General features: G+C 54.0%; 1 protein-coding gene across 3 annotated transcripts in view; it reads left to right on the top strand.

Moving 5' to 3' along the window:
* Positions 1 to 698: 698 nt before the first annotated feature.
* Positions 699 to 27669, top strand: part of MAP2K3 (mitogen-activated protein kinase kinase 3) — a 30275-nt gene continuing 3304 nt past the window's right edge. The window contains exons 1-11 of one of the 3 annotated variants that reach the window (XM_002188847.7): positions 699 to 792; positions 17612 to 17644; positions 18020 to 18089; positions 19847 to 19895; positions 22292 to 22405; positions 23047 to 23166; positions 23325 to 23441; positions 23584 to 23635; positions 24418 to 24545; positions 25112 to 25189; positions 26948 to 27087. In XM_002188847.7, the coding sequence (XP_002188883.2) occupies positions 777 to 792; positions 17612 to 17644; positions 18020 to 18089; positions 19847 to 19895; positions 22292 to 22405; positions 23047 to 23166; positions 23325 to 23441; positions 23584 to 23635; positions 24418 to 24545; positions 25112 to 25189; positions 26948 to 27087 (917 nt within the window). In that variant the 5' untranslated portion in view covers positions 699 to 776. Of the gene's footprint in view, positions 793 to 1826; positions 1937 to 12746; positions 13115 to 17611; positions 17645 to 18019; positions 18090 to 19846; positions 19896 to 22291; positions 22406 to 23046; positions 23167 to 23324; positions 23442 to 23583; positions 23636 to 24417; positions 24546 to 25111; positions 25190 to 26947; positions 27088 to 27669 lie in introns of those variants that run through there. The other 2 variants (XM_030284641.4, XM_012577836.5) reach the window with 2 other exon arrangements.

Genomic DNA, 27669 nt, shown 5'->3' with positions numbered 1-27669 from the left:
CTTGGGAGGCTGTGGGAGCATCCTTACGCCGGGATGTGCCACGTCTGGGAGGGATTGATTCCTCAGTGACTCAGAGAGGAATTAACCATGGAATCAGAGTATCCTGAGCGGTAAGGGACACACAAGGATCATCCAGTCCAACTCCAGGCCCCAAAATCCCACCCGATGCCTGGGAACGTTGTCCAAACACTCCTGGAGCTGTGGCAGCCTTGGGGCTGTGCCCATCCCCTGGGGAGCCTGGGCAGTGCCTGGTCACCCTCTGGGGGGAATTTCCTTTCCCTGATATCCAGCCGAAATCTCCCTGACCCGGCTCCGGCCGTTCCCTTGGTTCCCCGGCCATTTCCCAGCCGGACACACCGCTGGCACCCACGGCACGCAGGACCCACGGGAGGCGTGAGCTGACCGCCCTCAGCTGACAGATGAGGTGAGGGTCGAGGAGCAGCACAGGGCGGGGAGCCCGGGGGATGCTCCGTGCCCCAACCCCGCGGCAGTGTCCCCAATCTCGGGGCAGTGTCCCCGGGGCCACACCAGTGACGGCGACACCGAGGCCACCTCTCCTGAGGGGCAGCAGCGCCCGCCCGCCTCACTTCCCCCTCACAGCCGCGCCCAAGAACCGCAAAGCCGTTTCCGCGCGGAGGGCTTAGCCACGCCCCCCGGCGCGGCGCTGGCCAATGGCGGCGCGGGGGCGGGCTCGGCGGGGCGGCCGCCGGCGGGGCCGCGGCGGGCGGGACCGGCGGGCGCCGCTGGGGCCGGGCCCGCCGGGCTCGCACTGCGCCATGTCCCTGCCCAGAGGTACGAGCGGGCCCGGGAGGGGCGGCGGGGCCGGGGCTGACCGCGGGGCCGGGGGTGCTGCCCAGCCCGCCGGGGGTGCTGCCCAGCCCGCCGGGCCTGAGCTCCCCGCGGCTTCCTCTGCGCGGGGCCCGGTGGTTCCGCAGCCGCGGCGGCGTCGCTGGGGCCGGGGCCGCGATGCTGAGGGATGCGAACCCTTGGTGGGGGAGACGGGGTGAGGATGCGTTTGGCGTGGGGAGAGCGATAAAAACCGAGTTTTGTTTGTTTGCCGCGAGTTTTGTCTGCCTGCCTTGAGCTCCCGCTGCTCGGGAACCCCGGGCTGGGAGTCGCGGGCCAGCGGAGCCCCCGCCGGGGCTGGGCCGGGTGGGACGGAGCGGGCTGGGACTGCGGGCGTGGGCTGTGTCCCCTGGTGTCCCCTGGTGTCCCCTGGTGTCCCCTCGTGTCCCCTCGTGTCCCCTCGTGTCCCCTCGTGTCCCTCGTGTCCCCTCGTGTCCGGGCACGGTCAGGACCCGGTGCCGGGAGTGCCGCGCTGCTGTCCCGCTGTCCCCAGCCGGCGACCGTGACCGTGTGTCACCGGGGTTATTTACACAGCACGGTGACTCAGGTGGCCTGTCCCCATCGCAAGGTGAGAGCACCGGCCGGCGGTACGTGCCGGGATGGATGGGGACACGAAGGTGGCTCTGCCGGTGCTCCCGGAGCCGGCTCCATCCGCACACCGGACGGAGGAGGGAGCGCACGGAGTGTGGCCGCTGCCTCTCCAATCCGCGGAATAAAATTCGAGGGGTTTTCCCTGTGCGGGAGTGATGCTCTGGAAACTCGAAGTCAGGAGCCATGTGAGCAGATGAACGCGCCTCCCGTGACTCTTTTTATTTTCCTCCACCCCCCCGCCCCGGTTTGAAACGATCCGTGTCTTATCCGGAGGGAATGTGGACCTGAGTTTCCTGTTTGCTGTGTAAGCAGGGGGTGAATCAGCAGCGATTTTCGGAGCTGCTGAGTGGAGCTGCTGACTCACAGGTAGGAGCACATGCCTCCAGCCATCCAGCCTTGGAAGGGATCATCCAGGCTTCTTAAAGGCTGGCACACCGGAGCCCAGACCTTTCCTCGGCTGCCTGTGCCGGAGCGGCGGATGTGTGGATGGAGGGACGAGGTGAGCCTGGCCCAGGGACCACTTGTGCCCCACGGGAGATGAAGCCTAAGCTGGGCCTGGAGGATTTTGGGGGAAGCAGCGTGGCTGACGGCAAGAGGTGATGCCTGGAGGAGCACCTGGGAGCGTGGTGCTTTCCTGAGAGGAGGTTTGGAGCTGCTCTGTGTGTGCAGGTTTCTGTTGGTTGTGGCAGACTCGTGCAGTTAACCCTGGTGTTCTGTGCTGGAGGTGTCACAATGTGTGTGCTGAGAGCAGCTGGTGTCTGCTGGCAGCTCAGGGTCCCCGTCTGACCTGAGCTCCTTTGCTTCCATCAGGGCAGCAGCATGAGGGTGGATCCTGAGTGTGATCCTCCTCTCATCCTGCCTCTCTTTGGCTTGCAACTGCCTCCCAGCTGGTTTTTCCAGGGATGCTCACAGGTCTGAGTGTGTGTACCTGCTGCTCATGGCAGCTGCTTCTCTCTCTTTCAGGCAGCCTGAATTTAAGCTAAATTTCCCTACTTTTCCTTAGGGAATTTCAGTGAACAATCTCAGGCTTCCTTTGCTGGTTCTCCTTTGGTTTGTGTTGCTCAGGGTTGTAAACAGAGGCTGCTGTGTTGAAGCTCTTGGTTGGCTCTTTTTGTGACAGATGCCTTCCAAAACTCACCTGCCATCACTTCGGCTTAGTCATGGGGTTGTCTCCTGCCTCGGGAGATTTTTGGGATACGTGGCTGGCCATGACACTGGTGACAGGAATGGTGCTGTGCCGGGGCTTTGCTCTGCACTAAACATAGCTTGGGAGATAAACACCTCCTGGGGATTTTGTGGCTCTTAGAGAGGATTTTGGCTTTATTTCTTCCTCTTCCCGTTGCTCCTGTCTGTTTAATCCAAATTATCTCACAGGATCTTGTATGTGGGAGAAGTCTCCTGTGTTATCTTGCACTGTTGAGGCTGATGTTTACTCATATATGCAAAAACTCCCTGTTTTCTAAGGTCACCCAAGTTCCCTTGAGCTGTGTCTCATGGCCTGGGTGGCTCAGTAGGAAGGAACTGGGAGCAAAGCTCTGGAGCTGTCCCTGTGTCCTTCTTGCAGAACTTTGCAAGGGACACAGCCTCTGGCTGCACCTTGCAACATGGGGCTGGGCCTTGGTGTGATGTTGCAGCAAGGTCTGCACCTTTTTGGTGAACGGATTCTGTGCAGGGAGGGTGTTGTAACCCAGAAGTTAAAGCAGGAGGGGATGAAGCCTCAGGGAATTTTCAGCCTTTGTGTGGGTGCAGAAACAGTGGAGGATGCAAGGTCTGAGACTCTGGTGATACAAAACCCTTTTCCCTGGGCCTCAGAGTGTATTTTCTGCCTGCCCTGCACATGGAAATCCCTGTGCCCATCCCTGGGGCTGTTGGCTGTGACCTGAGTGGCCCCTGATGCCTGGAGGGACAGGCAGGAGTGTGCTGCTGGGGAAACAGTTGTTTCCCAAAATTTTGGGAGTTTTCTGGGGAAAAGCAGCTGCAGGGAGGGGAGGGAGGGAGGGAGGGTGAGTGTATGGGTGGGATCTGGAGGGAGAAGACCTGCTTGTCCTGTCCTGGTACACCCAGCAACCGATGCCTGAGTAATTCAAAAACAAGTGTTTTTCCTTTGCAGGGAGATGTCCTTTGGGAATAGAGGTGCTTTTGGGGAGAGGGATCAGGATCTGTCTGGAGCCAGGCTGAGCCTCTGGGGAGGCAGATCTCCTTCACCACAGAGGCTTGGAAAAGCCAGCAGTGAGAAATGCCAGGACTTGGAGATGAACTGGTGCTTGTTCTCGTGGCATGTCTATTCTGGGTTGGTAAATAAGTGGTGGTGCCTCGTCCCTGCTGTGCCCTGGTCGTGCCCTCCGTGGGAGCACACCACTCTTAGGCAATTCAGGCTGTGAATCCAGCACTGTCTCGTCTGCCATTCACACTTTTCCAGCTGCCATCCCCAAAAAAAGGCAGCTCTGCCAAAAATACATGTGTGGGTCATGACCTGCCGAGGCAGGACTTTGTCTCTGGGCTCCCGTCGTGTCCAGGCAGAGCAGCCACCAGCCTGGTGTTCCCAGGGTTGGAGAGGTGGGAGCTCTGATCCCATGGAGCCATTATTTAATTCAAGTTGAAGCACCATGGAGCTTGAATCCAATTAATTGTAACGATCCTGGAGAAAGCACAGCACTTTGTTCCTGCCTTCCTCCTCTGCTGGCATAACGGTGGGCGCCTGGAAAATATCATGCTGGATGTGATAAATATTTAGCTGTGCCTCAGCAATCCATTTCCCTCTCTGGAGGGATGCTTCCCTGCTTTTCTTTTAGTGGATAATGAATCTCACTGCAGGCTGATTCCTTTGTTTTCCAGCCCTGAGCTGTGGTCCAGGGCTGAGCTGGAGTTTGTTTGCAAAGGTTGTTGCTGCTGGAGGAATCCTCTGTGTTTTGTAGAGGCTCCCATTGGGAGCAGCTTTCTGGTACTGGTGATTTTGTGCCCCAAAGTGACACCTCTGCAGATGTGTGGCTCTGTGGGTTTTTGGACAGAAGGTGGTTTTTGATTGTGTTGGTTAATAAGGCACAGCCTGGGCTGGCTGTTTGGTGGGGAAAGAGCTGGGAGAGGAGCTTGTGTGGGCTTGGGAGGTGATTTTACTCTACCAACAAAAAGTTTGGGGTTTTGCTGGTATGACTCAGGATGGCTTGTGGGTTCATATGGAGCTGGATCTACCCGCTGCCTCTTGCTGACAAACCTCTGTAGCACAGGTCAAGTGTTAGTCAGGGATTTGGAGTGGGGGAAAGGGCAGAGAGGATTTTTTTTATGATGGAAACTGGAAGTTTCTGTTGGTTTTTTTCCACCTGGGAGATTTTTAATCTCCTCACAGCCTCTTATCTGTGTGGGGGCAATGCTGCAGTGATGCTGTGGCAGTGCTGTGAGTCCCAATGTTCGTTGTCCCAAGGAATTCTGGAATTATTGGGTACAACTGCAGCAATCTCAGATGTCACAGTGCTGCCTTGTGGCTTCAGTGGGCCTCAGTTTGCCAGTTTGGATCTGAGTCTGCTCTCTTTTTTGGAGCTGGGACAGGGCTCCCTGTGTGCTCCTTTCTCTTGCAGCCATTCCTCTGCCCAGCAAAAGGCTGGAGCAGACGTTCTGCTGTGGTTGTAGTGTGGCCAAGGGGAGGAGCAGGATTTGGGGGTCCCAGTGAGTAGGGGAGGAAGGAAATCATTGCCTTATGCTGGGGACCTGCAGTGGGGTGAAGATGAGGATGAGCTGGACCTTCTCCAACACCCACTGAGCTGCCACAGCCTCCATCCTCTTGCCTGCACTGTGCCCAGGTAGGGGCACTGCTGAGTTGATCTGTGCTCTTAGCCTTAATTTCACCATTTCAATTGAAATTACTTAAAAAAAAATAAAAGCTAAATTTCCACTAAAAGCATAACTTGTAAGAGAAGGCAGGATGAGGAGACAACACTTACCAGAAGTTGTTTGTGGAGCATTCACCCTTCCTCCCCGCCCCTCACCACCACCAAAGACAAATCTGGGTTTGGAAAGGAAGAAACCTCCAGAGTGCTCGATACAAGTAATTTCCCATCAGAGGCTGCTAACCTTAGCTGTGGTTTGGCACTGGCATCAGCCAAGCTGCTTTTGTCTGATGGAACTCTCTGGGAATGGCTTGGACCCTTTTCTCCCTGGGATCTGCCTGTTGAGCATCAAGTGCCCCTTGTCACCAGTTTTCATCCCTGCTGCCTCCTTTCCTGCCCTGGTAGTGCCTTTTAGGAAGTGTAAAAAGCAGCTTTTAACTCTTGTATTTCATTATTAAAGATCTTTCTTGGAGGTTTCTCATGAGGAATGCACAAATCCCTGCAGCTGGGATGGGGTCCTGCCAGCATCAAGAGCCACATCCTCCCTCAGCATCCATGGGTGATGGGTGTGGATGGGACCAGCAGTGCAGGACAGAGGGACAGGAGGAGAAGAAGTTGTCCTGCGGGGCCTGGCAGGTGACAGTCATGTGTCTGACAGATCATAAACACGCAGGGCTGGTTACGTGGATGGGCTGGGGGTGGCTTAGGGGAGGATGACGGGGTTATCTAGGGTGTGTCAGCTTGTCTGGGCTTGCAGGCCAGTTGGAAACTGCTTTGTGGTGTGTGTGTGTGTGTGTGAATGAATTCCTGCCTCGCCAGGGTCTCGTGGGGATGCCTGACGCAGCAGCCTGGCTGTGCTGCAGCGGGCTGGGTGCCGTGGATGTCTTCACTGGGGCGTGTTAACAGCAGCTTGGAGATGGCAGCAGCCTGACCCTGCTGGCTGGAGGGCATTTGGCACAGCTGGAGCAGATGTTCCCTCTTGCTGCACTCATCCCTCCCTGCAGGAGACTGGTTCCCTGCTCAAGCTGGTGAAGGGCAAACACACTGCATGGTGGAGGAGTTTTTCTGCTGGAGCACGAAGAACTTGGTGTGGGAGTGGGAAAGTTGAGGGTTGAGAGGGAGATGATGAAGCAGCAAAGTGTGCAGCCCTTGGGATGGCCCCTCTGAATCAGCCCTGAGCGTTTGGGGCATGGCTGCAGGGGTGTGTTGTGCTGCAGACACGAGGATGTCTTTGCAGCTCGTCACAGAAGTGACGTGGCTCCTGTGCTGAGGGCCAGATGTGCTCACGGTCAGGGCTTTTGAGGAAAGCTGCTCTGCATAGTTCACAGTCCCCTGCTGCTCTGCACCACCTGGTTTCTCTCCTGAACTGCTGCCAAGTTGCACCCCGGCCAAAGCTGAGATGATCTCGTGCTGATACGTGGCTTTGGCTGCTCTTTGTCATCTTCCAAACACCTCTGAAAGGTGCTCGGGGGTAGGTGACAGGCCCAGCCCCACGTGCCTGTTTGTAAAACCCCCAGAAAAATCCCTGCTGGCACAGGGCAGGACAGTGTGAAACACCTCTGTGTGTGTGCACGTGTGCTCAGCTGACTTCTGAGGTTTCTCTGGTGTCCCCAGAACTAAAATCATCCACCCTGTGCCAAATCCTCACCTGTGGTGCTGACTGCCACCCCTGTAGTGGTCAGGAAAAGGAAAAAAGATGTAATTGTGCAGAAAGAGGGATGAAGGTGCTGGTGGGTGGTGATGCTGCTGGAGGACCAGCCTGGACCTGACCAGCCCCTGTGCCGAACTCTGTCTCTCTCTCTCTTTGGCAGCACCTGTTTTAAGTCTGGAAGTAGCTCCACGCTGCTTTAAGGCTGCTAAAAAGAGGGATGTGGTGGGTGTTTCAGATTATCTGCTTGTACAGCTCCCTGTGTTTACTCTCTGGTAGCATCTGCAGCCCGTTTCCCTCAGGTTTTTTGTTGATGCCTGCGATTGTTTGGCTTTGAGCATCAGAGGTGAGCACCAGGTGCCAGATGATGGCTGGTGCCAGCCAGGGCTGGGGTTGTCCTCAAAGGCCAGGATACCTTCAGGGCTGTGCTGAGCTGGGGCTGCCTCTTGTGTTCTGCAGATGTTGCTTTCTTACCCAAGAACAGCTTTTTGCAGGTATTAATTACACCTGTCCCTGCCTGGTTTCTTGAGGGGTGGTGAGAGTGAAACGAGGGCTGGAGGAGGTGCCTTCAGAAATAACCAAGCAGATATTCTGGGTGAATTTCTAATTCTTATCCACCTTGTGAGTGCTGTGCTAAGGTGCTCGAACACCACTCAGCTTTTCCTCCAGCAGCTCCCCTGTAGGTGTGATGTTTTTGTGTACATTCCAGGTAGCTGCGAGAGTTTCCCCTTAATTTTGGATCCACGGAAGGTTTTGTGTTTTGTAGCTGTGGGTTTCCCCATGGGGTTTTACAGCCTCAGCTCAGTGAGGGAAACCATGTGTAAGTATCCCAGGGACAGGAGCCAGGGTGTGTTTCCCTTGATCTCAGCCAGGTTTGATGTTTCACACATCTCCTTCCAGCTCCTCTCACATGTCACCCTGCAGAGAGAGCGCTGCTGCTTTCCCCAAAACACGGATGTGAGCCTCGCTCTTCTGGGAGAAAGGGGATTCTTAAAAATTGATTTTCTCTTACTCAAATGGCAATGGTTCTTGGAAGCCCTGAATGTGCCCCGAGACAGCTGCAGGCTGGGCTGAGCTGAGTCACTGCGACTCTTGAGCTGGGATTTGAGCCGGATGCATCGGGACCAGCCCGGCTCGGGAGACCTCTGCCTTCCTGGGATGGAGAGGCAGCTCTCCAATCTGCCCTGACCAGGAAAAACCTGCAACTCTCACTTCCCTGAACGCTGGGAAAAGTGCAGTGTGATGGGGTGGATATGAGAGAGTGACAGAAGGAGGGGAAAGAAGATCCAATCCCATCCAGAGGAGCAGCTGTGGTGGTAGAACACCACTGAGCTGTGGGCAATTTTCCTGTGGAGATTTCCTCGTCATGAATCAAAGCTGCCCTGTGGTACTGGGAAAATCCACCTGAAAATAAATGTTTTCCTCACACAGACTTGGTACAGCCTTTGATAAGAATCTGTGGAGAGGAGAGAGGGCAGGGAGATGCTGGGCAGTGTGCTGGTGCTCCAGCCTTTAATGGAGGCATTTTTTAAGCTTTTCAGCAGGGAGTGTGAGGGAACAAAGGAGAGAAATGTTCACAGGTGATTTCTCACAGACCAGCTGGACATGGGGTTTGTTCTGGGAGTGTGGATGCTGTCTGTTCTGTGGGGCAGAGGAACAGTGATGGGAGGGAGGGCAGGAAATCCATGGTGTGGGCCATAAGGACGGTGTGGTTAATGCCAGGAAAAGAGGCTGCAGGTCCAGCTTGTTGGGGCTGAGCTCTCTCCTTGTATTTGTGTCTCCTGCCTGGTTCCCTGGAGCAGAGAAGGGATGGTTGATAGAGGCAGGGAAGAGGCTTGGCACTGAATATGTACCAAAAAGAGAAAAAATTTGGTGTGGGACAGCAGGAAATGCAGGGAATTGTACTGCAGCACTCACCTGCTGCTTTCTGTAAGCTGCTGGAACAGCACCCTGCTCCAAAGGGAATAATCCAAGTTTTTCTCTGCTCCTGTACCTTGGAGATGGCTCAGTGCTGGAGGTCAGAAGTTTTCCTCTGAGGGAGCACAGGCTTTGTCCACCCGAGCTGTGGTGGCACCCTGGGAGTGGAAACCATTCTGGGTCCCTGGGGAATAATGTCACTGTGAACCCTCTGAGCAGCTGCTTGGCCTGTTCCCCAGTGCAGATGCTGCTCTTGAAAGTCCTGCCTGAAGTCTGAGGGCCAGGGAAGCACCTGGGTCAGTCTCTTGTTTCTGCCTCTCTCCCAGAGCAGGCAGCTGGGAATGTGAAGGTTTTTTTTTCCTCCAAAAATTCCATTTTCATAGCAGGTGCCTGCTCTCTTACATCATTTGCAGAGTTGACGTCACTCTATCCCTGCCCAAAGCAAATTGGAGGGAGGATGGTAGAAATCTTATTTTTCCTAATTTTTCTTTTTTAAGAAGCAGAAAGGGGAATACTTTGCTCTGTTGATAAGTTCACAAGGACACCTGGAAGTACTTGAATTATGCCAGTTTGGATAGAAAAAGTGTCTATTGATGCTGGAGTTGAGTTACTGCTGACAATTACAAAGTCAAACTATTCCCTTTTCCACTGTGCCTCCTGTCAAGCTGATCTATTCCAAGGACAGTTTGAGTTTTCTCTCCCATCAGGAAACTGTCACTAGCCAGTCACATCAATTCCAAGCAGATTTTATTTTTTCATGGCTTAGCCTACCAAGTGAGAAATCAAAGGAAGGAGTGATGCTGGTACCTGCTGGCAGGGAGAGGGGCACAGGTGATGGATGCTTCTGCCTTCTCCTTTTCGTCTACTTTTTTTTTTTTTATTCTAGTTTGTTCTTTGCTTTTCTCTAAGCATTGTCTCCTTTGCCTTCCCCTGACAATCCCAGGGCATCAGGGCTGGGATTCCTTCCAGATTTTTGTGTCGGGACAAAGCTGAGCTATGAAGAGGCGCAGCCTCAGCCACTGTTTTTTTTTTTTTGGGAAAATCCAGTTGGAGTGAAGGATGCAAAGGAGGCAGTGTCCATCCCAGAGGATGCTCTGCCTGCACCCCAGCTCAGTGCTTGCTCTGAGTAGCTGCCCCTGTGCCTGTCCCCACCTTTGCACAGGGGTTTTGCACAAACTCTGGTGCAAAGCACCACAACTCTGGGCACCTATGTGGCGTGTCCTGTACTGTCACCGTGTGAGTGTCAGCCAGATGGGACTTTTCAGCTTCCTGAGGGGAGTCTGGCCTCTGGTCACGAGTGTGTTCCATTGTCACGGGGCTGGGCGAGAGCAGGCTGACACACGGGGACAAAATCAAACGTTTTTTTCCAGCCCTCGAGGTTGTGCAGGTAACCTAAAAATACAGCTGGAATGCGGCTGGGCGGTGACATCCTCCCAGGGCTGCCCCGGTGTTATCTGGCCGGTGCACAGAGCCTGGGTGTGGCTCTGAGCCCCAGAGGTGGCTGTGCCAATGCCTCTGCTTGTCAGACACTCTGGCTGAAGTGCCCATCCCCAAATTCCTCGCTGGACACCGGGAGGTCACATCCTTCTCCCTTGCACAGTCTCATCCAGAGCCGGTGGCAGTGTGGCTGTGATGTCCTGCTCTGGCTGTCCCCCGCCATGGACAATGTCCTGCCCCATCCAGGGGGATGAGAAGGATAACACTGCTCCCTTTCCAACTGGATTCAGTTCAAAGGCTCTATTTTCAAGCAGAGTTTCCAGCCTGTGTGTCCTGTGCATGGCTGGGGCACGTGAGGCTTTCCCATGGGATGTGTGCCTGGTGTATGGAGAGGTGGGCACACCCCAGATTGGGCAGTGCCTGCTCTGCAGCCTTCACCAGGGAAGCTGCTGCCCTTCCTGGGAGATGTGGGGGTCACCAGGCTGTATGGTGCTGGGATGGGACAGCCAGCTGGTGCATGGGCTTGTCCCTGAGCAGAGGGAATGAAGTATTCCATGAAAATCAGACTGTCCCCATGGTTAGACAGCAGCTCTGCTTAGGGGACAGGTGAAGTCATTAATGTTGTGCTCTATCCCAAACATGCTGATGAAAAGCTCCTTTCCAGCCCCAAATGGGACACTTCTGCTGCTCATGGCAAAGCAGCTCATCCCCTTCTGCACTCCCTGGCTGTAATGGTGACCCAGCCTTAAGTGAAGTGGCCTCGGGAGGGGCTGTGTGTCCACAGGGGAAGGGTGGGGAGAGGGGCCCGGTGTTGGCAGGGCACTGTTTGAGCTCATTGCTGTTTTTGAGGGTGTGCTCTTCCCCTTATACGAACCAGCCCCCTGGCAGGAGGCTGCTGGGAGAGATGGGAGCCATCCTTGTCCCTGGCTCTGCCCTGGCATACCCGAATTCTGCCTGAATTCTCCCCAGGATTTGCTGGCCCAGCATCCCTTTCCTGTTTTGGAGTGACATCCCTCATGGGGAAGCTTTGTTAACACCAGTGAAACATCTGATGTTTTTTGTTCCCCTGGGATTAGCTGTGCCCTATAAAGGATTGGATAATTTCTGGCAAATTGTGCACATCTTTCCAGGCTTGGCTATTCCTACTGCACCAGCAAACCTTTGAAAGAGTTCCCAACAGTGCGACTTGGAAGGATGGTTGGGTCTGTTTTTGTTTCTTCACTTCTTTCCCCCTTGTTTGTTTATTTTTAAGATGCTTTTGAGATGTCAGGAAGCTCTGCTTTACACCACCCCTGGTCCTCAGGCGCTGAAACCCAACAGGATTAATTCAAAGGAAATCTTTCCCATCCCACCTGCTGGGTTAGGGACTTTCTGCTCCAAAGCAGCTCTGACTCTGTGGGTGTCTGTAAAGACCCTTGGAGTGTCTGTGTCTGGGTGAGAGGGAATTAGCTGTCAGTGGAGTTAGTGATGGGAGGGCAGCACAGCACTGCTCTCCCCTGGAGTGCTGGGGACGGGTGCTGGTGGCTCTCAGTGCCTTCTGCAAGAGCAGCTCCTGCGTCAGCATCCTTTATGTGCTGATGATCTGTGCCTGAAACTATACCCTGGGAGTGGAAATGAGCCTGAGAAAATACCTTCCGCAGTCCTTCTGGGGCTTACATAAACACTATTTAAAATTAGAGCCACTCATTATGTTGGTATGTGCGTTTACCTTGACCTCTGACTTTTCAGCCTGCAAATGTGCCTGGTCCGGCACAGCCTGGAGTTGGGAGAGAGCTCAGTAGCAAGGCACTGGTAGATTTTCTATAATTAGTTTAAGGTAAAGAATCTGGTACAGTATCTCCCCTCCAGGCTGACAGGGAAATCGAAAACAAAACTGCAGCCTGTCAGAGCTGAGCCTGGCTTTGATCAGGATCATCAGCGTTGGCTTCTGCTGGAGTGGTTTTGAGGGAAAGGGGAAGAGCAGCAATTCTTGGCCATGGCTTTTCTTGCACGTGCTTGCAGAGAAATGAATGCTTTTATTTTCCCACTCTCCCTTGCTATTTCCCAGCCAAGTGCATGCAGCAATTTATATTTTGCTACCAGAGATGCCATCTCGGTTGTCACCCTGGAATAGCTACTGAGCTCTGAGCCAGCATTGTCATGGAGCAATATTTCTACTATTTGTTGTGGTAATAGTTGTTAGTGGTGGAGCAATTAACATGTCACCTGCAGCACAACGAAATGTGACCTGTTTCCATCCCAGCACCTCTTTGGTGCCCAAACCAGCACGCCTGGGCTCCCCTTGGTTGGTGCCAGGGCTGTCCTGGAGCAAAGGTCACTCGGTGGGATGCCTGGGCCTGCAGGCTGGCTTGGGATGGGTGAGTTTGTGGGAAGAGAAGGCGTCCCACCGGGATGCACTGTAGCAATCCAGCGCTTCAGCAGCTCCCGGAGCTGGAGTTTGGCTCGCCACCAGTTTCCTGTTGACGTCACCTGCTATTTCTCTGCTGCAGTTTTTACAACTGTTGAGCTTTCAAGGGTAATCGGAGCCGAGTCCGGCCAACCTCGGCAGCTGCCGATGAGGGAACGCTGCTCTACCTTCCCCAATTCCCCCCGCTTGCCTTCGCTGCTGCTTCTCCCAGCCTTGGGGGCCCCTGGGATCCGGGGACACCCGGCGAGGAGGGCTCTGTGAAGCCAGCGGGTGCTTGGGGCCATGCATTCCCACTGAAAAGAATCATCGGTGCTTGCAAGAAGTGCCGTGCGCTGGATCCTGCGGGAATTTTTTCCCCTCCCTCCTCCAGTCCGCCCCCATCCCTCTCTTGTGCCAGGCGTGCCGGCGCTGCTCTTCATTTCTGGGAAACCATGGACAAGAAGCAAGGTAGATGTTGCAATTTCCAAAACACGTGGTGGGGGAGAGAAAAGGGCTGGTTTTGGTGCTAAAAGGGGCTCTGTAACTTTTTGGGGTCAATCCACGCGGTTTTGTTTCTCCTGGCTTGGGCAGGGGGTCGGTCTTTGCAGCTGAGGATCTATTTTTAAAGCACTGGAAAAGTTGCATGTTTTGTGGGGTTAAAACTCTGGCATCTTAATTGTGAAAAAAAAAAAAAAAGAATCAAATCCAGCATGTCTGTAGGAAAATATGCAGAGGGTGAAGCTGGCTTCTGGCTCCGGTTTGAGTCGCATTCCTGGGACGCAGGGTTTTCCAGCAGCTCTCCGTGCCTGTCCCCTGCCTGTTGCATGGGCAAGGTGGGTGCCCACAGCCCCAGCAGTCAGGAACTCTGATTCAGCACAGGCTGAGAGGCTGTTTTGGGGCTGCAAGGGGCTTTTTGTGCAGCGTGTTTTTTTCCTGCTGCTGGCTGGCAGTTTTGCAGAAGTGCAGAGCGCGCTGACCCGCGGGAGCCCCTCTGCAGCGGGACCTCGGCCGGCTGATGAGTGATGGCTCTCGGCAGGTTGAGAGCCCTTTTTCCACTTCCATGGATAGCTTTTTCCACTCCCAACAGTGGAAAACAGCACAAATTGTGCCTCTGAGGAGCTGGCTCTCATGACCAAGCACCCAAATTCCCCTCTCTGCTCTGCACCCTGCCTTCAATTTATTTCCTTTCTTTTCTTTTTCTTTCCTTCATGCTTTTTTGTTCCAGTTCTTTATTTGCAGCAGGGCTGGGATCCACCCTCCAGCTTTCTGCCCTATCCATGGCATCTGACTCTCCTCCTTGGATCAAGGAGAACCAGGATGCATCCAAAACATTTCCCCCAGCACTAACAAAGCAGCACAGCTCTCAGAGCAGCCTCCCGTGCCCAGGACTTCACCTGGGGCTACAAACAGAGCCCTGGGGAGGCAGTGGTGAGGTTTAATTTCAAAGGTCGACTCAGGCAAATAGTTTTATTTGCAGTTCTTTAGATTGTCCTCTTCATTTCTCTCCGCCCACGCCAGCGGAGTGGGAAGGAAAAACCTCTTGTAGAGAGGTGCAGCTTAATAGGGCTGAAGTTGGTGGTGGCAAAAATGAGGATTCCGGTGTTGAATTAGGCAGTTCCAGGAAATGTCTGGCGGTTCTTAACTGGTGGTGGTTATAGCATGAGAAAAAATCTCGTTGGGCTTTTTTGGCTTTTTTTTTCTCTTTAGGAGGAAATGGTTCCTTTCTTAGCATAAAGGATGCAGTTACGTGCCTGCAGCATCACGTGGGTTGCAATTTCATCCGCACCAGGAACTTCTGTCAGCTCATTTTCCCCTGCCTGGGTGCAGGGCACTGTGCTGTGTGTGTCTGTGGCTGGCAGCCCTTCCCTGTGCCCGGAACGGTGCCCTGCCATCCTGTGGGCTCGGGGCTGGCAGCAGAGCCCTGGAGCTTGCAGGGATAACCAGGACATGTCCCCAGCTCGCCTTGTCCTGCTGCTGCCTTTTGGCCTTTGCAGAGGGATCTCTTGAGGGGAACTTGTGCTTGCAGACAGCCCTCTTGCAAGAGCCCAGTGCCCTGGGAAACTGGAGCGTTTCCAGGATTTTCAGGTGACATTAGCAGTTGTGCACATTCTAGCAATTCCTCCTGCACCGACCCTCGTGGGCTCCCAAATGTGGGGGGACTGTGCTGAGTCTCAAGCGTAGGAGAGAGTGCCAGGGACTCTCCAGTGGGAAGGAGCTGACAGCAGCTGCCTGCGGGGGCTGAAGGGCTTGAATTGCAGGGTCATGTCATGCCCATCCCACTGCTTTTCCACTTCTCTCTTCTTTTCCCTTTTTTTTTTTATTCCCTCCCCTTGTTTTTCCTGCATTCTCATTCACCCTGAATGGGGCATTGGCTCTCCTTGGGGAGAGGCTCTGGTGCCACAGGCAGTGGGAGAAGCTTGCAGCAAGGAGCTGTTTAGGCCAGCTTTTGGGAGCTGAAAAAATTTTAGGAGAGCTGTAACAAACGAATCCAGCCTCTGCTTCAGCTCCTGGGTGCAGGGCAGCATCCTGGGTGGTTTTGTTCCTGCAGGAATGGGCTGAGCTGGGTTTTCTGCCCTTCACAGGTGGCCCAGGCAGAGTCTGGGAGTGGTGGTATAATATCTCTGGTTTAATCAATGCTTTTTCATATTGGAGCTAGGAAATGCTTTTTGGGGCTGAGCAGGACAGGCTGGGAAAGGGATGGTTGCTGATTCCAACTCTGGGAAGTCAAGGGTGGTAGTTTGGGAGCACAGGGAAGTGTGCAGGGTGCCTGTGACAGCAGAGTTCATGGCCAGTGCACATCAAAAGACTCTCCTGTACTGAGCAGGGGGTTTGGAACAGGGAATCTCTGTGTCCCTTGCTGCCCTGATATCCCATGCTGCAGATCCTGCCTGCAAGCTTGGGCTCTGCTGGACGAGGCACCCTGTGATTCCCAGCCCCACACTGGGTGCTCCCAGCAGCCAGAAGGGCTGAGGAAGGGCTGAGGCCATGCTGCAGAGGCCTGGCTCGGGTGCCTGTGGACCCTGCTGCTGCCCTGTGAGTCACGGCCGCGGTGCCAGGGGAGCTGCTGGTGGCACAGAAGGCGCTTTGTGCCGGCTCTGCGGGGTTACTATGGCAATTGGGGAGAGGGAGAGCAAACAGATGGAGCAGAATCCCAGCCAGCATGGGGGATTTCAGGCCTTCGTGTAGAGGTCTGGCTGGTAACTGCTGCAGCAGGGAGGGCTGTGTGTGGAACAGAGACCAGTCTGAGTTTTGGAGCGGCTCCTGTGGGTGAAATGCTCAGCACGGAGCTAAATCCATCCCCTGGCATAGGATGGGTGCCCACAGCAAGCTCCCAGCTGAGTGCAGAAGGACTCAGGGGACCCCAGTTTCTACATTCTGTTCTTGGCCTCCCACACTGAGAGGCTGAGAGTGGGAAGGGGAGGCACTGGTGAACCCACAACATCATCTTTCCTCTGGCTCTGTTCTGTATTTGCTCCTGTCGTTGCTCCACTGGGTATTTTGCCAAGTGCCATCAGTGGGTGTCTGGAGCTGTTCACAGTGCCCCTTCCAGCCCTGTTGGGTGGGCAGTGGGGAAGGGAAACTCTGCAGGCTCACAAATTGGAACTTGTGACTGCTCTGACATGGTCAGGTGGTTTCCATCCAAGCGGGATCGGTTTGGGGTGGAGTGGCTCCTTGGCTGGTTTCACTGAGCTGGAAGTTCACATCATGGAAACTCTGCTGGTCTTGGAGCTTATGGCTCAGCTCTGATGCAGGAAAAGTGGCAGATAAGGTGGGGGTGTGGACTGATCTGTGCTGATTCCCTGAGCAGGGAGGGATGCTGCTGGTCCTGCAGGTGGGACCTGTGCACTATGTTGCAGACCACCTTTAACCCACAACCTCAGCGAGGTTTGCATTTGAGGAAGGACAAGGCAGGAGAAGTGAGTCCCAGGCACCTGTTTTGTCCTAGAGCTGGCAGGGCACAGGGCTGGGGGCTGTCAGTGCTGGGGACATTTTGGACACGTGTCTCCCTTCTGCCCTGCTGCAGCTGCAGGAGCTGTTGCACGGTTCTGTCTCTTGAAATTCCAGCTCCTCGCTCTCCCCTCCCTTCCCTGGCAGCCTTTGGAGTGCTGGACTTTGTCCACACGCCTGCTCCCAGCAGCCAGGCAGGTAGGAGCTGCTTTGAAAGGCTGTCCAAGGCCACGCTGAGCTGTCTGCTCCCAGCCCCATGCCTGGAGCACACCTTGATATTCCTGCTTTCTAATGGATCTTCCAGCTCTGTGCAGCCACAGCAGCTTTAGCTGCGAACTGCGGCTGCCCCCTTGTCTCTCCTGGGGGGATCAGGACCTCGATGCTCTCAGCTGCTGCACTTTCAGCTCCTTGGGGTCAGTTTATTTTCTCAGGGAGCCAGGATGGAATTTTCACCTGCAGGATTCTGGCCTGTGGGTGTTGTTACCTCAGGGATGTTTGGAGTTGGGAGGAGGGGGACAAGAGCATCCTCTTGCCAGTCACTCCTGGTGCCTCAGCCTGTGCAAGCCCAGATTTGTGAGGGGCTCACTGCTGGCTGACAGTCAGCTCGTGTCTGTTTTTTCCCTGTTTTCCATTTGTTGTGGATGGGGTGTTCCCTCTCCTGCTGGGACTAACCCCTTGCTTTTGTTGGATTTTTTCTGGATGTCTCATGGTCATTGCCCTCCATGCCAGGTCCAACTCTGGTTCTTCCCAGGAAGGTCAGGCTGGGCCTGGGGCCCTGGGGATCCAGGAGCTTCTGGACAGGGAACATTTTTTGGGAGCCCTGCACATCACTAATGGCGTGGGGACCTCTTGTGGCTGGAGAAACGGGGATGGGGCCAGGCTTGGCTGTGCTCCTAAAGCCCAGCTGCCTCCCTCTCCTGGAGCTCTGCTGGGTCCAAAGCCATGAGGGGTACAGGGCTGCTCTCTGGTTCGGCTGGAGCATGAAGGCTGAGTTGGTGTCTTGTTTTTCTCTTTCAGATTCCAAAGGATCCTTGGAGCCACACAAACCAGGTAAGTGTCCAGCAGAAATTGCAGCTTCCACCCCAGACAGGGTATAAGTCCCAAAGAGAAGGGACTGTTGATGGCCATGAAGGGTAAAGAGCACTTTTGGGGTACAGTGCTTTTCTGCAAGACCTGGAAAATTGTCTGTTAGTGCACCCTTGGCTGTTTCTACAGAGCAGTGTTCATCAGTGTCATTGAGACCCACTTGTGCTCTGGCTCTTGCCTGAAATTTTGGGCAAGTGGTCACTGTGACCTTGTTGGCATTTTGCTGACCGTGGTGAGGGGTCCAAGCCATGCATTCCTTGCCTAGTGTCTGCTGGGAAGAGGGTTCTTGAAGGAAAAAAGCAAAAATCCATTTGCTCACGTGTGCATCTTCTCTTCCAGTGAAAGGCAAGAAGAAGCGGGATCTGAGGATAACATGTGTCCCCATCAAACCACCCGTGGCCAACACAACGTAAGGATCTCTGCTGCTTAGAGGCTCTCCAGAGCTGGATTTGGCACTTCCTCAAGGGGGATGACCTGTGGAAACCTCCCAAAATCAGCATAGTTTTATTGTCTCTTAAGCTGGGGCTCGTGGGTGATGAGAAGGAATTGCACATGTGTGCAGACAAATGCACAGCATGTGTCACTCTGGGAGGTGCCTGTTTGATAGGAAATGTCCTAAAGGCAAAGACTCAGAATCCTCTGGGGAGCTCTCTCCTCAGTCTTTCTGCCATGGCTGTGCCAATGCCGAAGGGCAAAGATGTGGTAGAGAGAGTGAATTTGCCTGAGGGAAGAAGAGGGAAGAATTTGAGTGCAGGGGAAGAGAAGAGGTGGTGATAGCTGGAGGCACAAAGGTTGGGGGAGTGTTTTACACGACCTGGGTATCAGGTTTAGTTTGAGTTGTTTGCAGCTCCTTACCCTGCTAAAAGGAGGACACAGACATCTTGCACTGTTGTGCTGTTTGGTGCTGGGGCCAGTGCCCAGCAGTATCTCAGGGCACTGGAATTTCTCCCTGCCCTGTTTGCTTCAAGCTGCTGATGCTTGTTATGCCATGGGGGAGAGCCCAGGGTAGCAGTGCTTGCTTTGACAAAGAGCAGACGGCTAAAATTCCACTTCCATGGTGCTCTTCCAAAACACTTTGGGCTGCATCACCACTGCTGAGCCTTGTTTGCTCCAGAAACCTGTTCTAGAGAACTCCAGGAGAGCAGTGGAGTCCCCAAAAGGGAAATATCACTGCTGAAAACCCCAGGCAGAAAGGGGGAGGCAGGGGAGCTCACCCACTGTGCCTCGCACAGCCCTGCCCTGCCTGTGACAGCCACCTCCTTCCCCCACGGGCACATCTGTCTCTGCTCCTGCCAGGGTTTGAATTTCCCCTGGAGAAGGCCTCATGCTGGAGTCTGCAGGGCTTTGCATGCCCAGGGGCTGGTGCAAGCTGTCCACTGCTCCTTTTCTCCCTGCTTTTCAAGCTGCAGTGCAAATATTTGCGCAGTGCAGGGCTTTTGCTCAGAGCCCAAAGTACTTCCTTGAAGCTGGAGGCTGCTCTGATGGGAACTGAGACCAAACCAGTTGGGCAATCTCTCCTTTTTAGAAGCTCCCAGGGGATGGGGAGAGCCCAGAAGTGAGGCTCAAGGGGGGGAACACGCAGGGTGGCTCTAAAAGTACCGTGCTGCCCAGAATGGGAAGTGGGCAGCAATAAGGAAAAAAGCCATAAAGGACAACTTTCACCTGCCTGGTGTTGAGCAAAGGGTGACACCAGAGTGCTGCCTGCTCTGCCTGCCTGGAACAGGCAGCAGAGTGTACACAAATGACTCACAGGGAGGAATTACCTGTTGTTCCCTCGCGTGCGTTTCGGGCTACGTGGCTGTGCTGGTACAACACCTGCCTGTCAAAACATGACAGCTGAGCTGCTCTGCCACAGAAACGTCTCATCTCAGCTCCTCAGGCTCCTCTCCTGAGCAGGAATGGTTTCACAGCCTGGTGGTTTGGTGCATGTCTCACCTGGCTGACTCCCCGGGGTTCTCACTGTGCCTTGTGGGTGTGGGGTGAGGCATTACTGGCACGATTTAAAGCATTTGTGGGTGTTTGGAGGGGGCTGGTTGGAACCTACAACGAGGCACGGGGTGGGGGGAAAGCAGCAGCTGAAAGTGCTCAAAGGAATGTGAAACCTGGCTCTGGCCAAGAGGGTGAATGAAGCTGGGCTTTCTCCTGACTCTGTCTCATTTCTTGCAGGCCCCCGAGGAACTTGGACTCCAGGACGTTCATTACCATTGGAGATAAAGTACGTGTCACTGGGGTTTCTTTTTTTGCTTGCTTCCAGTTTGGTTTTCCCTGGGCATGGAGAGCTCTATGGATTGTGCCTTGCAATCTGTCAGATCAGGAGTGCAGCCTCATGGGATACAACTTTTAATCTAAACCATTCTTGGATGATCCAAGCCATCTGTTCTAAATGAGGGTGGCCTCACCAAGCTCTCAGACTGCCCCTAACAAAGTCGCTTTATTCTGCCTACCCACAGCTCTGTGTTGCTGCTCGAGGCCCAGGAGAAGCTGGGCACAAAGTTTCTCTCTGGTTCTCAAAAGTCTTTCCTAGTGACCTGATGAAAAACACTGCTAGAAATAGCCACTGTCTCTCTTTTATTTCATTCTCTTGTTATGGGCTCTCTTGGGGCTGCAGGAGCTGTTTGCAAACGAGCTAAAAATACCCTGCATTGGATCAGCCCTATATCTAGACCCATCCAGGCTGGGAGGTGGCTTGGCTGATGGGATCTGGGTCCCTTGGCCTCAGTGCAAGGATTAGGGTTGAGGAGAGGAAGCTTTGGCTGGGTCCAGGGAACAGTCCTGCTGCCTGTGCTGTTTTCTGGGCCTGGTGTCGTGTGTAGCAAGAGCTGTGGGAGAGATGCTCTGTGACAGCCTGGGCACTGTACGTGCAAGGGGAGAGCGCTGCAGCCCAGGGAAAACCCTCTAGAGTCACTTCCTTGCCTGCTCCAGTGTTTGCAGGAAGGGTCTGGCCTGGGTATTTTGGAGTGACATGATGGAGAAGAGAACTTGGGCAGAAGTCCAGCTTCAGGAGTGGAGGTGGGTGGTGACCTTGGGTCCCTGGGATGTGCACAGGCCACGCCATGCATCCCATTGTCCAGGGAGGGCTCCGTGGGTGCATCCATCACCTCTTGTTGCTGGGCAGGGCAGCGCTGGTTCCTGGAGTGTGCTGGGAACTTCTGGGGAAGCCTCGGGGCAAATGCCAGGAAAGGAAAAACACAATAACCTGGAACAACTGCAGAACACGTGTCCAAAAAGCACCTCCAGATCCTTCCTGCGAGCCTGCACTGCTCCTCTGCCAGCTGCCCTCGGTGGGAGGTGGGACGTGTCCCCTCAGCCCTGCTCTCCTCGTTTCAGGACCCACGTCCTGTGCTGGGCAGAGCTCAGCTCAGCGCTGAGCTCGGGCACAGCCCTCCCTGCCCGCCACATCTGGCTGCAATCAGCAGCCACATCTGGCTGCAATCAGCGGAGCCAGGGCTGGCAGGAAGGTCGGGCAGACCTGGTGGCTGCTGCTGAGGGGACAGTGCTGGCCAGGGGCCTGGCAGCCACATGTCCCAGCCTGGCTGCTCCAGGCCAGAGGCCGTTTCCTCTCTCCCTGCTCAGGGCGTAGCTCGCAGGCACCGTATCCGGAGCGGTGCCGTGCTTGGTTCCCACCCTCGCTGCCTTTGTGGCCACTGGGGCACTTTGGCATCCTGGTATTATTTTTGTTCCCTGAGACCGGAGGAGAGCTGGAGGCTGGATAAAGGCTGGCTAAAAGGAGGCCTGTGACTTATTAGGAGCGATGAATGCAGCATCCAAAAATAGCCCGTGTGTCACTCAGTTCGTGCCCTGCCCAGCAGAGCCAGCAATTACAGGGGAACGTGTCTTTAGGGAAACTTGTTTGTGGCTTGTGCAGGAGCTCGCTGGCTCCCTGCAGCATCAGCCACTCGCTGGGGTGAGCACTGGTTGTGGTTTTTTTTCCCAGCTTGAAGCAGCACTTAGGGAGATGTTTTCTTGGTGTTAACTCAGGTTTTACCTTGCTGACAGCTTTTTGGTGGTAGGAGAAGGTACTGAAAGTGGGTAAAACCTGTTTGAACTCACTGATAATTAGAAATGGAGTTGCTGTGTGCACCCCACCTAAGAGAGGCTTTGCACAGGTGTTGTTATACACGCACAGGTGTATTTGTGACTGATGATTTTTGGGATGTGGGGAGAGGTGAGGGATCCCTGGCTGCACACAGGGGTTTGGAGCTGTGGTGTAGGGTCCTGACTGCTGCTTATGTTGGCACAGGGGCTGTTAAAATCCTGCAAATAGTTCAGCACCTGCAGAAATACCCTTGTGTGGGTAATCCCCCGCTGGCAGAGAGGCACCAACCTTTGGTGCCCTTTCTAATGGCAACGTTCCCTCGGCTTAAAGGACAAAAGTCCTGATCTCCAGCTGCAGAGTGGGAATTAAATGAACCCTGGTGAGTGTAGGGTGAGAGGGTTTGGGCTGTGATTCAACAGAGCCAAAAATACCCCCATCCTCTCTAAGTGTGGTGCCTCTGGAGTCCTGTAGGTACCAATGTTTGAAACGCTCTGCACGAGCGAGCTGACAGCGTTGCTGATGTCCTTGTTGATGTGTGCTTGTCCCTGATGCCATTTTGTCCTCTCTCCCTAAAGAACTTCGAGGTGGAAGCGGATGACCTGGTGACCATTTCGGAGCTGGGCCGTGGGGCCTACGGCGTGGTGGAGAAGGTGCGGCACGCGCAGAGCGGCACCATCATGGCCGTGAAGGTGGGTGAGGACACCTGGCTGGGCTGGGGATCAGCAGGGGCAGCCCCAGGGGAGCAGAGGAGCTGCTGAGCTCCACTGGTTGTGGCAAAATGAGGATGGGCTTATCTGGGTTTGGCAGCCTCTGGTGTTCCTGGTGTGGTTTGGCCAGCGGAGGGTCTCTGCTGGTGGTGGCTGGGCACGGTGGGGTTGATAACAGGCTTGGAAATGCGGGATTGGTGCCTGCAGTGCAAAGCTGGGATGTCAGAGTGCCTGTCCAGGCTGCTGGCCTGGCCCTGCACCCGCTGCACAGCGTGCCAAGGGTTTGGCATTCGTCAAGGCTCTGTCTGGCAGAGGCAATTTGGGCATCTCCTGGGTGCTGCTGGCTGCAAAATAAGGATAAAACACCCTGGCCCCAGGACTGCAGGTCCTAAGTCAGGCTGGGGGATTCAAGGAGCTCAGTCAAAAGTTATGCTTATGCTTTTTTGCTTTTCTTGCTTTTAGCCATGCAGATTGGCCAGTTAGCCAACCTAAAACAAATGTTTGAATATCTACTAATATCTTCTACTGTGTGAATATCTGATTTTCTACTGTGTGAATATCTGATTTTCTGCTGTTTGTTACCCCACCTACACCAAACCCTTCTTGTTTCATATTTGTCCCAGAGAATCCGAGCCACTGTGAACACGCAGGAGCAGAAGAGGTTGTTGATGGACCTGGACATCTCCATGAGGACGGTCGACTGCTTCTACACAGTCACCTTCTATGGAGCCCTCTTCCGTGAGGTACTGACCTGCTGGGTGCCTGGGGGCACCTGGGGCTGGGGGACTGCACTGGAGGCACTAAACTGTCCCCAAAACACCTCTGTGTTCTTCAGCCCAGCTCTTTATCTCCCTTGGATTTCCAGGAAATTCCCTCTCAGCTGCTTTCTCTCCATCTGCAGGGTGACGTGTGGATCTGCATGGAACTCATGGACACTTCCCTAGATAAATTCTACAAGAAAGTACTGGAGAAGAAGAAGACCATCCCTGAAGACATTTTGGGGAAAATGGCTGTGTCTGTGAGTGGCTCTTGAGTCCCTTAGATGGGTTTGTGCATGCCCTGAGCCTGCTGGAGGCCTCTCCTGAGGCCGGTGGTGTGTTTGCAGTGAGGGGCTGCTGCTGCCTGTGACTGATGGGTGCTTTTCACTCTTTTATCCCCAGATTGTACGAGCTCTGGAGCACCTGCACAGTAAACTGTCTGTAATCCATAGAGGTAAATGCTGGATGGGGTTAGTGGAGTGTGGCTGGAGATTCAACCTTGAAATAGGCTAGGGGAGGACACCTTTCCAGGTGTGCTGTGTCCCTGTGGGATGCCTAAAGTGGAATCTGCTGGTGCTTGGGACTGTGGTGAACAGATCTAGATGCTTGTTTCTGAGGTGCTTCCCTTTTTGCAGGGTGTTGTTCTCTTCCTCCTTTCCAGATGAAGGGTTGAATGTAACAACAGAATTCCTCACTACCTGTATTTTCTGAGCATCTCTGTCCCTCTTGGAGTATGGAAGTGCCTTGAAGGCAGCTCTTGGAGATAAAATCCCCAAATCCTCCTGGCTGGGTAGTTTTAGCATAGTGGGGGCTGAAGGAGACCTTACAAAACCACAGATGGGAATTGTAACACCCAGGTCTTGCTCTCCATCCTGGTAAAGTCCCTTGTGTACTTGTGGACAGATCAGGATGTGCATGAGACAAACTCTTCTGAAGATTTGGTAGAGCTGTGCTGGGCACATAAATCTCTCCTAAGGAGTTGGGGATAAAGTCCTCAACACTTTATTTCAACCTTTTGACCTGCCTGGTTGGAGACAGGACTTGTTCTCCCTAAGGACATGGTTGTAGTTCACCTGTGAATGACTTTTATTGCAATAAGCCTGCTGGAGTTTTGTCTCCCTTCCCCTGTGTTGGGGCCTGCCTGCTCCCTCCCAAGCCTGCAGGGAATTGCCTGTTTCATCTCAGACACTTCAATACCTCTGAACAAGCCCAATTTTCCCTCTTGCATTTCCTTAGACGTGAAACCTTCCAACGTGCTGATCAACAAGGAGGGGCACGTGAAGATGTGCGACTTTGGGATCAGTGGCTACTTGGTGGACTCTGTTGCCAAGACCATGGATGCTGGCTGCAAACCCTACATGGCTGTAAGTGCAACCCTGTGCAGCCTCAGCCCTGACTGTAAGAGGCTGCTGCTTAGAAATCAGTCTGTTCCACCTCCACCCTGAGAGAAAAGCCACTCAAGAGTGCTCTGGTCTCCCTGACTGAGCAGAGCCTCCCTTGAAGCCCAGCTCTGTGTTAATCCCACAGTGACTCTCCCTCTGCCCCTTCCATTTGCAGAAGGATACAAAACTGGTTGTGGCACTGCTTTTTGTTGGATAGAAAGTGCTGAGGCTTTTCTTGGCAAGATCGTTCAGTTTCATCCTCAAGTCAGTATGAATTTCCCTTTGCCATCTGTGGCATCCATGTGGGAAGTGTGTGCTCCTGAGGCAGGGATCATGCAAGTCTCACTCTCCTGCAAAGAGAGAGAGTTGATGTGAGTTGTGTGGAGCAAGATTTGTCTTTCATCAGAGCTAGATTTAACCTCAGACCTTGCCTCTCTGGGGACATGAGCCAGGGAAATCCACCCAGCCTGACTTTTGGAGCCAGAGATGTGCTCTGTGGGGTTTGCACTGGGAAAGGAGCGGTAACACCTGCCATTTTGCTGTTGCAGCCAGAAAGAATAAACCCTGAGCTGAACCAGAAGGGCTACAACGTGAAGTCGGATGTCTGGAGCCTTGGGATCACAATGGTAAGGCCAAGGGCTGGGATCTGTGTCTGCAGCCCCGGGGTTGGGATGGGGATTGGGCAGGTGGAGCTGTGCCCTGCTGGGAGCAGTGGGGTTGGGTGGGTGCCCATCAAGCAGGACTCAATTTGAGCATGACAGCTCAGGGCAATGAGGTTAATTACCCAGGGAATTCAGGCTCCCAGCAGACAATATCAGGATGACAATGAGTATCCACACTGAGTATCCAAGAGTCTGGCTATTAATTGCTCTGCAGTTCCCTTCCTGCTGGCTGAGGTGTGGTCAGTGGAGCTGGGGCTCACCTTTCCTGCTTCACCCCTCCATGTCACCAGAGCCTTGCAGGGGATTCCAGTCCTGCTGCAGTGAGAGCTGCTGTGTGTGGTTTGCAGCAAATCCTGCCTGCGGGGTAGCTCAGAGCAGCCAACAGGAAGGGGAAATGCTTTCAGTTCCAAAATTGCAGCTGCTTGGGATGGTTTAATCTGCCTCCTGCAAGAAACAGATCTTGCAGGAAGCAGCTGAGATCCTCTGGCGCTAGCGGACAAAGGAAATCCCAGCTGTTGGCTCCAAGGGATGCTGCCAGAGAAACAGCTCCTGCTTTCCAGGAGACTCTCTCTCTCTGAGGGTAGATTATTTTCAGGAATTTTTCCTATGCCCTCTTAGCCGTGGCTTTTATTTTGGGGGCTGCATCCCTGTGTTTGTGCATGCTGTGTCTTGGTAAATATTCCCTCTTCCCCAGCGTGGTTTCATCCAAACCCAAGCCCTTCTCCCTGGTGTCCCCATGCCAGTGCAGAGCTGGTCTGGCTGACTGGAAATGTCATCAGCTCTGAGCTGCAGGAAGCTGTGGGATGGGAGACTCTGAGTGATGGAATATCCAAACCTTTCCAAAGCTGGAAGGGAGAGGACACCTTGCTGGCAGCTGGCCAGCCTGCAGCTGAATGGAGCCACAGAATGTTTGGTTCCTTCTTGTGTCTTCCTCCTGGGGTTTTTTAGGTTTATTTTCTTTATGAAGGGGTTGGATTGATTTCAGACCGTTGCAGGGCTGTTCCAGGCCTTCATTGGCTGGTGGCTTCATTCAGTTTTGCAGCAGCAGGAACTGAGCTCCCTTGACCTGAGCCAGAGGCAGGGAGGGACACTGGGCTCTGTCCTTTCAGGTTTGTTATTCCTCCCATCCCATCACACCCTACCAGGCAGGTCTCAAGGTTCTGTTGCCCATTTTGAGACAGGAACTGATCCTTGGCTTGAGGAGACTACCCAAGAGCTGTGACTGACTTTTTCCTGCCTTAAATGAGGGATGGAGCAGAGTTGACTTGTAGGAAGAACCCAGTAATTGAGGTGGTTTTGGCAAAACTACGTTCTAGCACTTAATTTTTCTTGGGTTTGTGGATTTTTTGTGTGTTTAGCTCATGCAGTGCCAGCCTAAGGCCCAGGGGCTGCCTTAGAGCCAGCAGAGTACTTTGGAAGCCAGTGCAGAAACTGTGTGCTGTTATTATTATCTTTTTAAATAATCCCATTTTACATATCTTTTGTGACTTCCTGTAAATGCATTAATATGCTGAACCAACCTCAAAAGGAAGTATTTTTGGCCTCTGGGTCTTTGTATTAAAAAAAAAAAAATTAAAAAAAAAAAAAAAAGGTGGTATGACCCAAATTGAAAATGATTTGTAAGGAAAGAGGGTTTGAGGGTTTTCCTTTGAATCTGAGCTGGCTGAGCATGGTGGGGCTGTGCTTGGTGTGTGTCTCACGTTGCCCTGCCTCTACCCCCAGATTGAACTGGCCATTCTCCGCTTCCCGTACGAGTCCTGGGGGACGCCCTTCCAGCAGCTCAAGCAGGTGGTGGAGGAGCCCTCGCCCCAGCTGCCCCCTGAACGCTTCTCCAAGGAGTTTGTGGACTTCACAGCACAGTGGTGAGGCTCCAGCAGGGCCTGCTGGCTCTCCCAGCCTGCCTGAGGAGGAGCCCTGACCCGTAGGGGTTGGAGTGGAGCGTGGGGCTGGATTTGCTGTCCCTTGGGAGCCCATTTCTGCCCTCCTTGCTGTACCTGGTGCTCAGCATGGCAGGAAGCACTGCCCAAACTGGTTTTGCTCTCAGCCTGACTCACCCAGGCTGGCTGGAAGATGCAGAGGTTTCTCTTCCCCTTTTCCTGTCGCTGCTGCTGAAATGTTGGTGTTTTCTGGCAAAGTGGCAGTGAAACCAGAACCAACCCCTGGCAGCCTTTGGGTGAAAGCTGCTTTGTGGTTTTGTGGGAAACTGCTCCCCCCGGGGTGCCCCCTCTCCCTGGGTGCTGCCTGGAGCTGCCAGGCGAAGGCAAGCTCACCCTGCAGGTGCTGGGAAACCATATCCTCTCCTTCCCAGTTGTTCTGCTCTGTGTGGGACAGACTGCAGAGCTGCTTGGCTTGTGCTTTTTGTGACAAAACACTGAGTTGTCCTTCCCCAGTTACCTGCCTGGCTGCTTTGCTGGTGGTCCAAACCTGCTCAGCCAAGCAGGGAG

This window comes from Taeniopygia guttata, chromosome 14, assembly GCF_048771995.1.
Source record: "Taeniopygia guttata chromosome 14, bTaeGut7.mat, whole genome shotgun sequence".
In the NCBI taxonomy this organism is placed as follows: Eukaryota; Metazoa; Chordata; class Aves; order Passeriformes; family Estrildidae; genus Taeniopygia; species Taeniopygia guttata.
The sequence above is the reverse complement of the archived record's forward strand: the minus strand, read 5'-3'. Positions and strand labels throughout refer to the sequence as shown.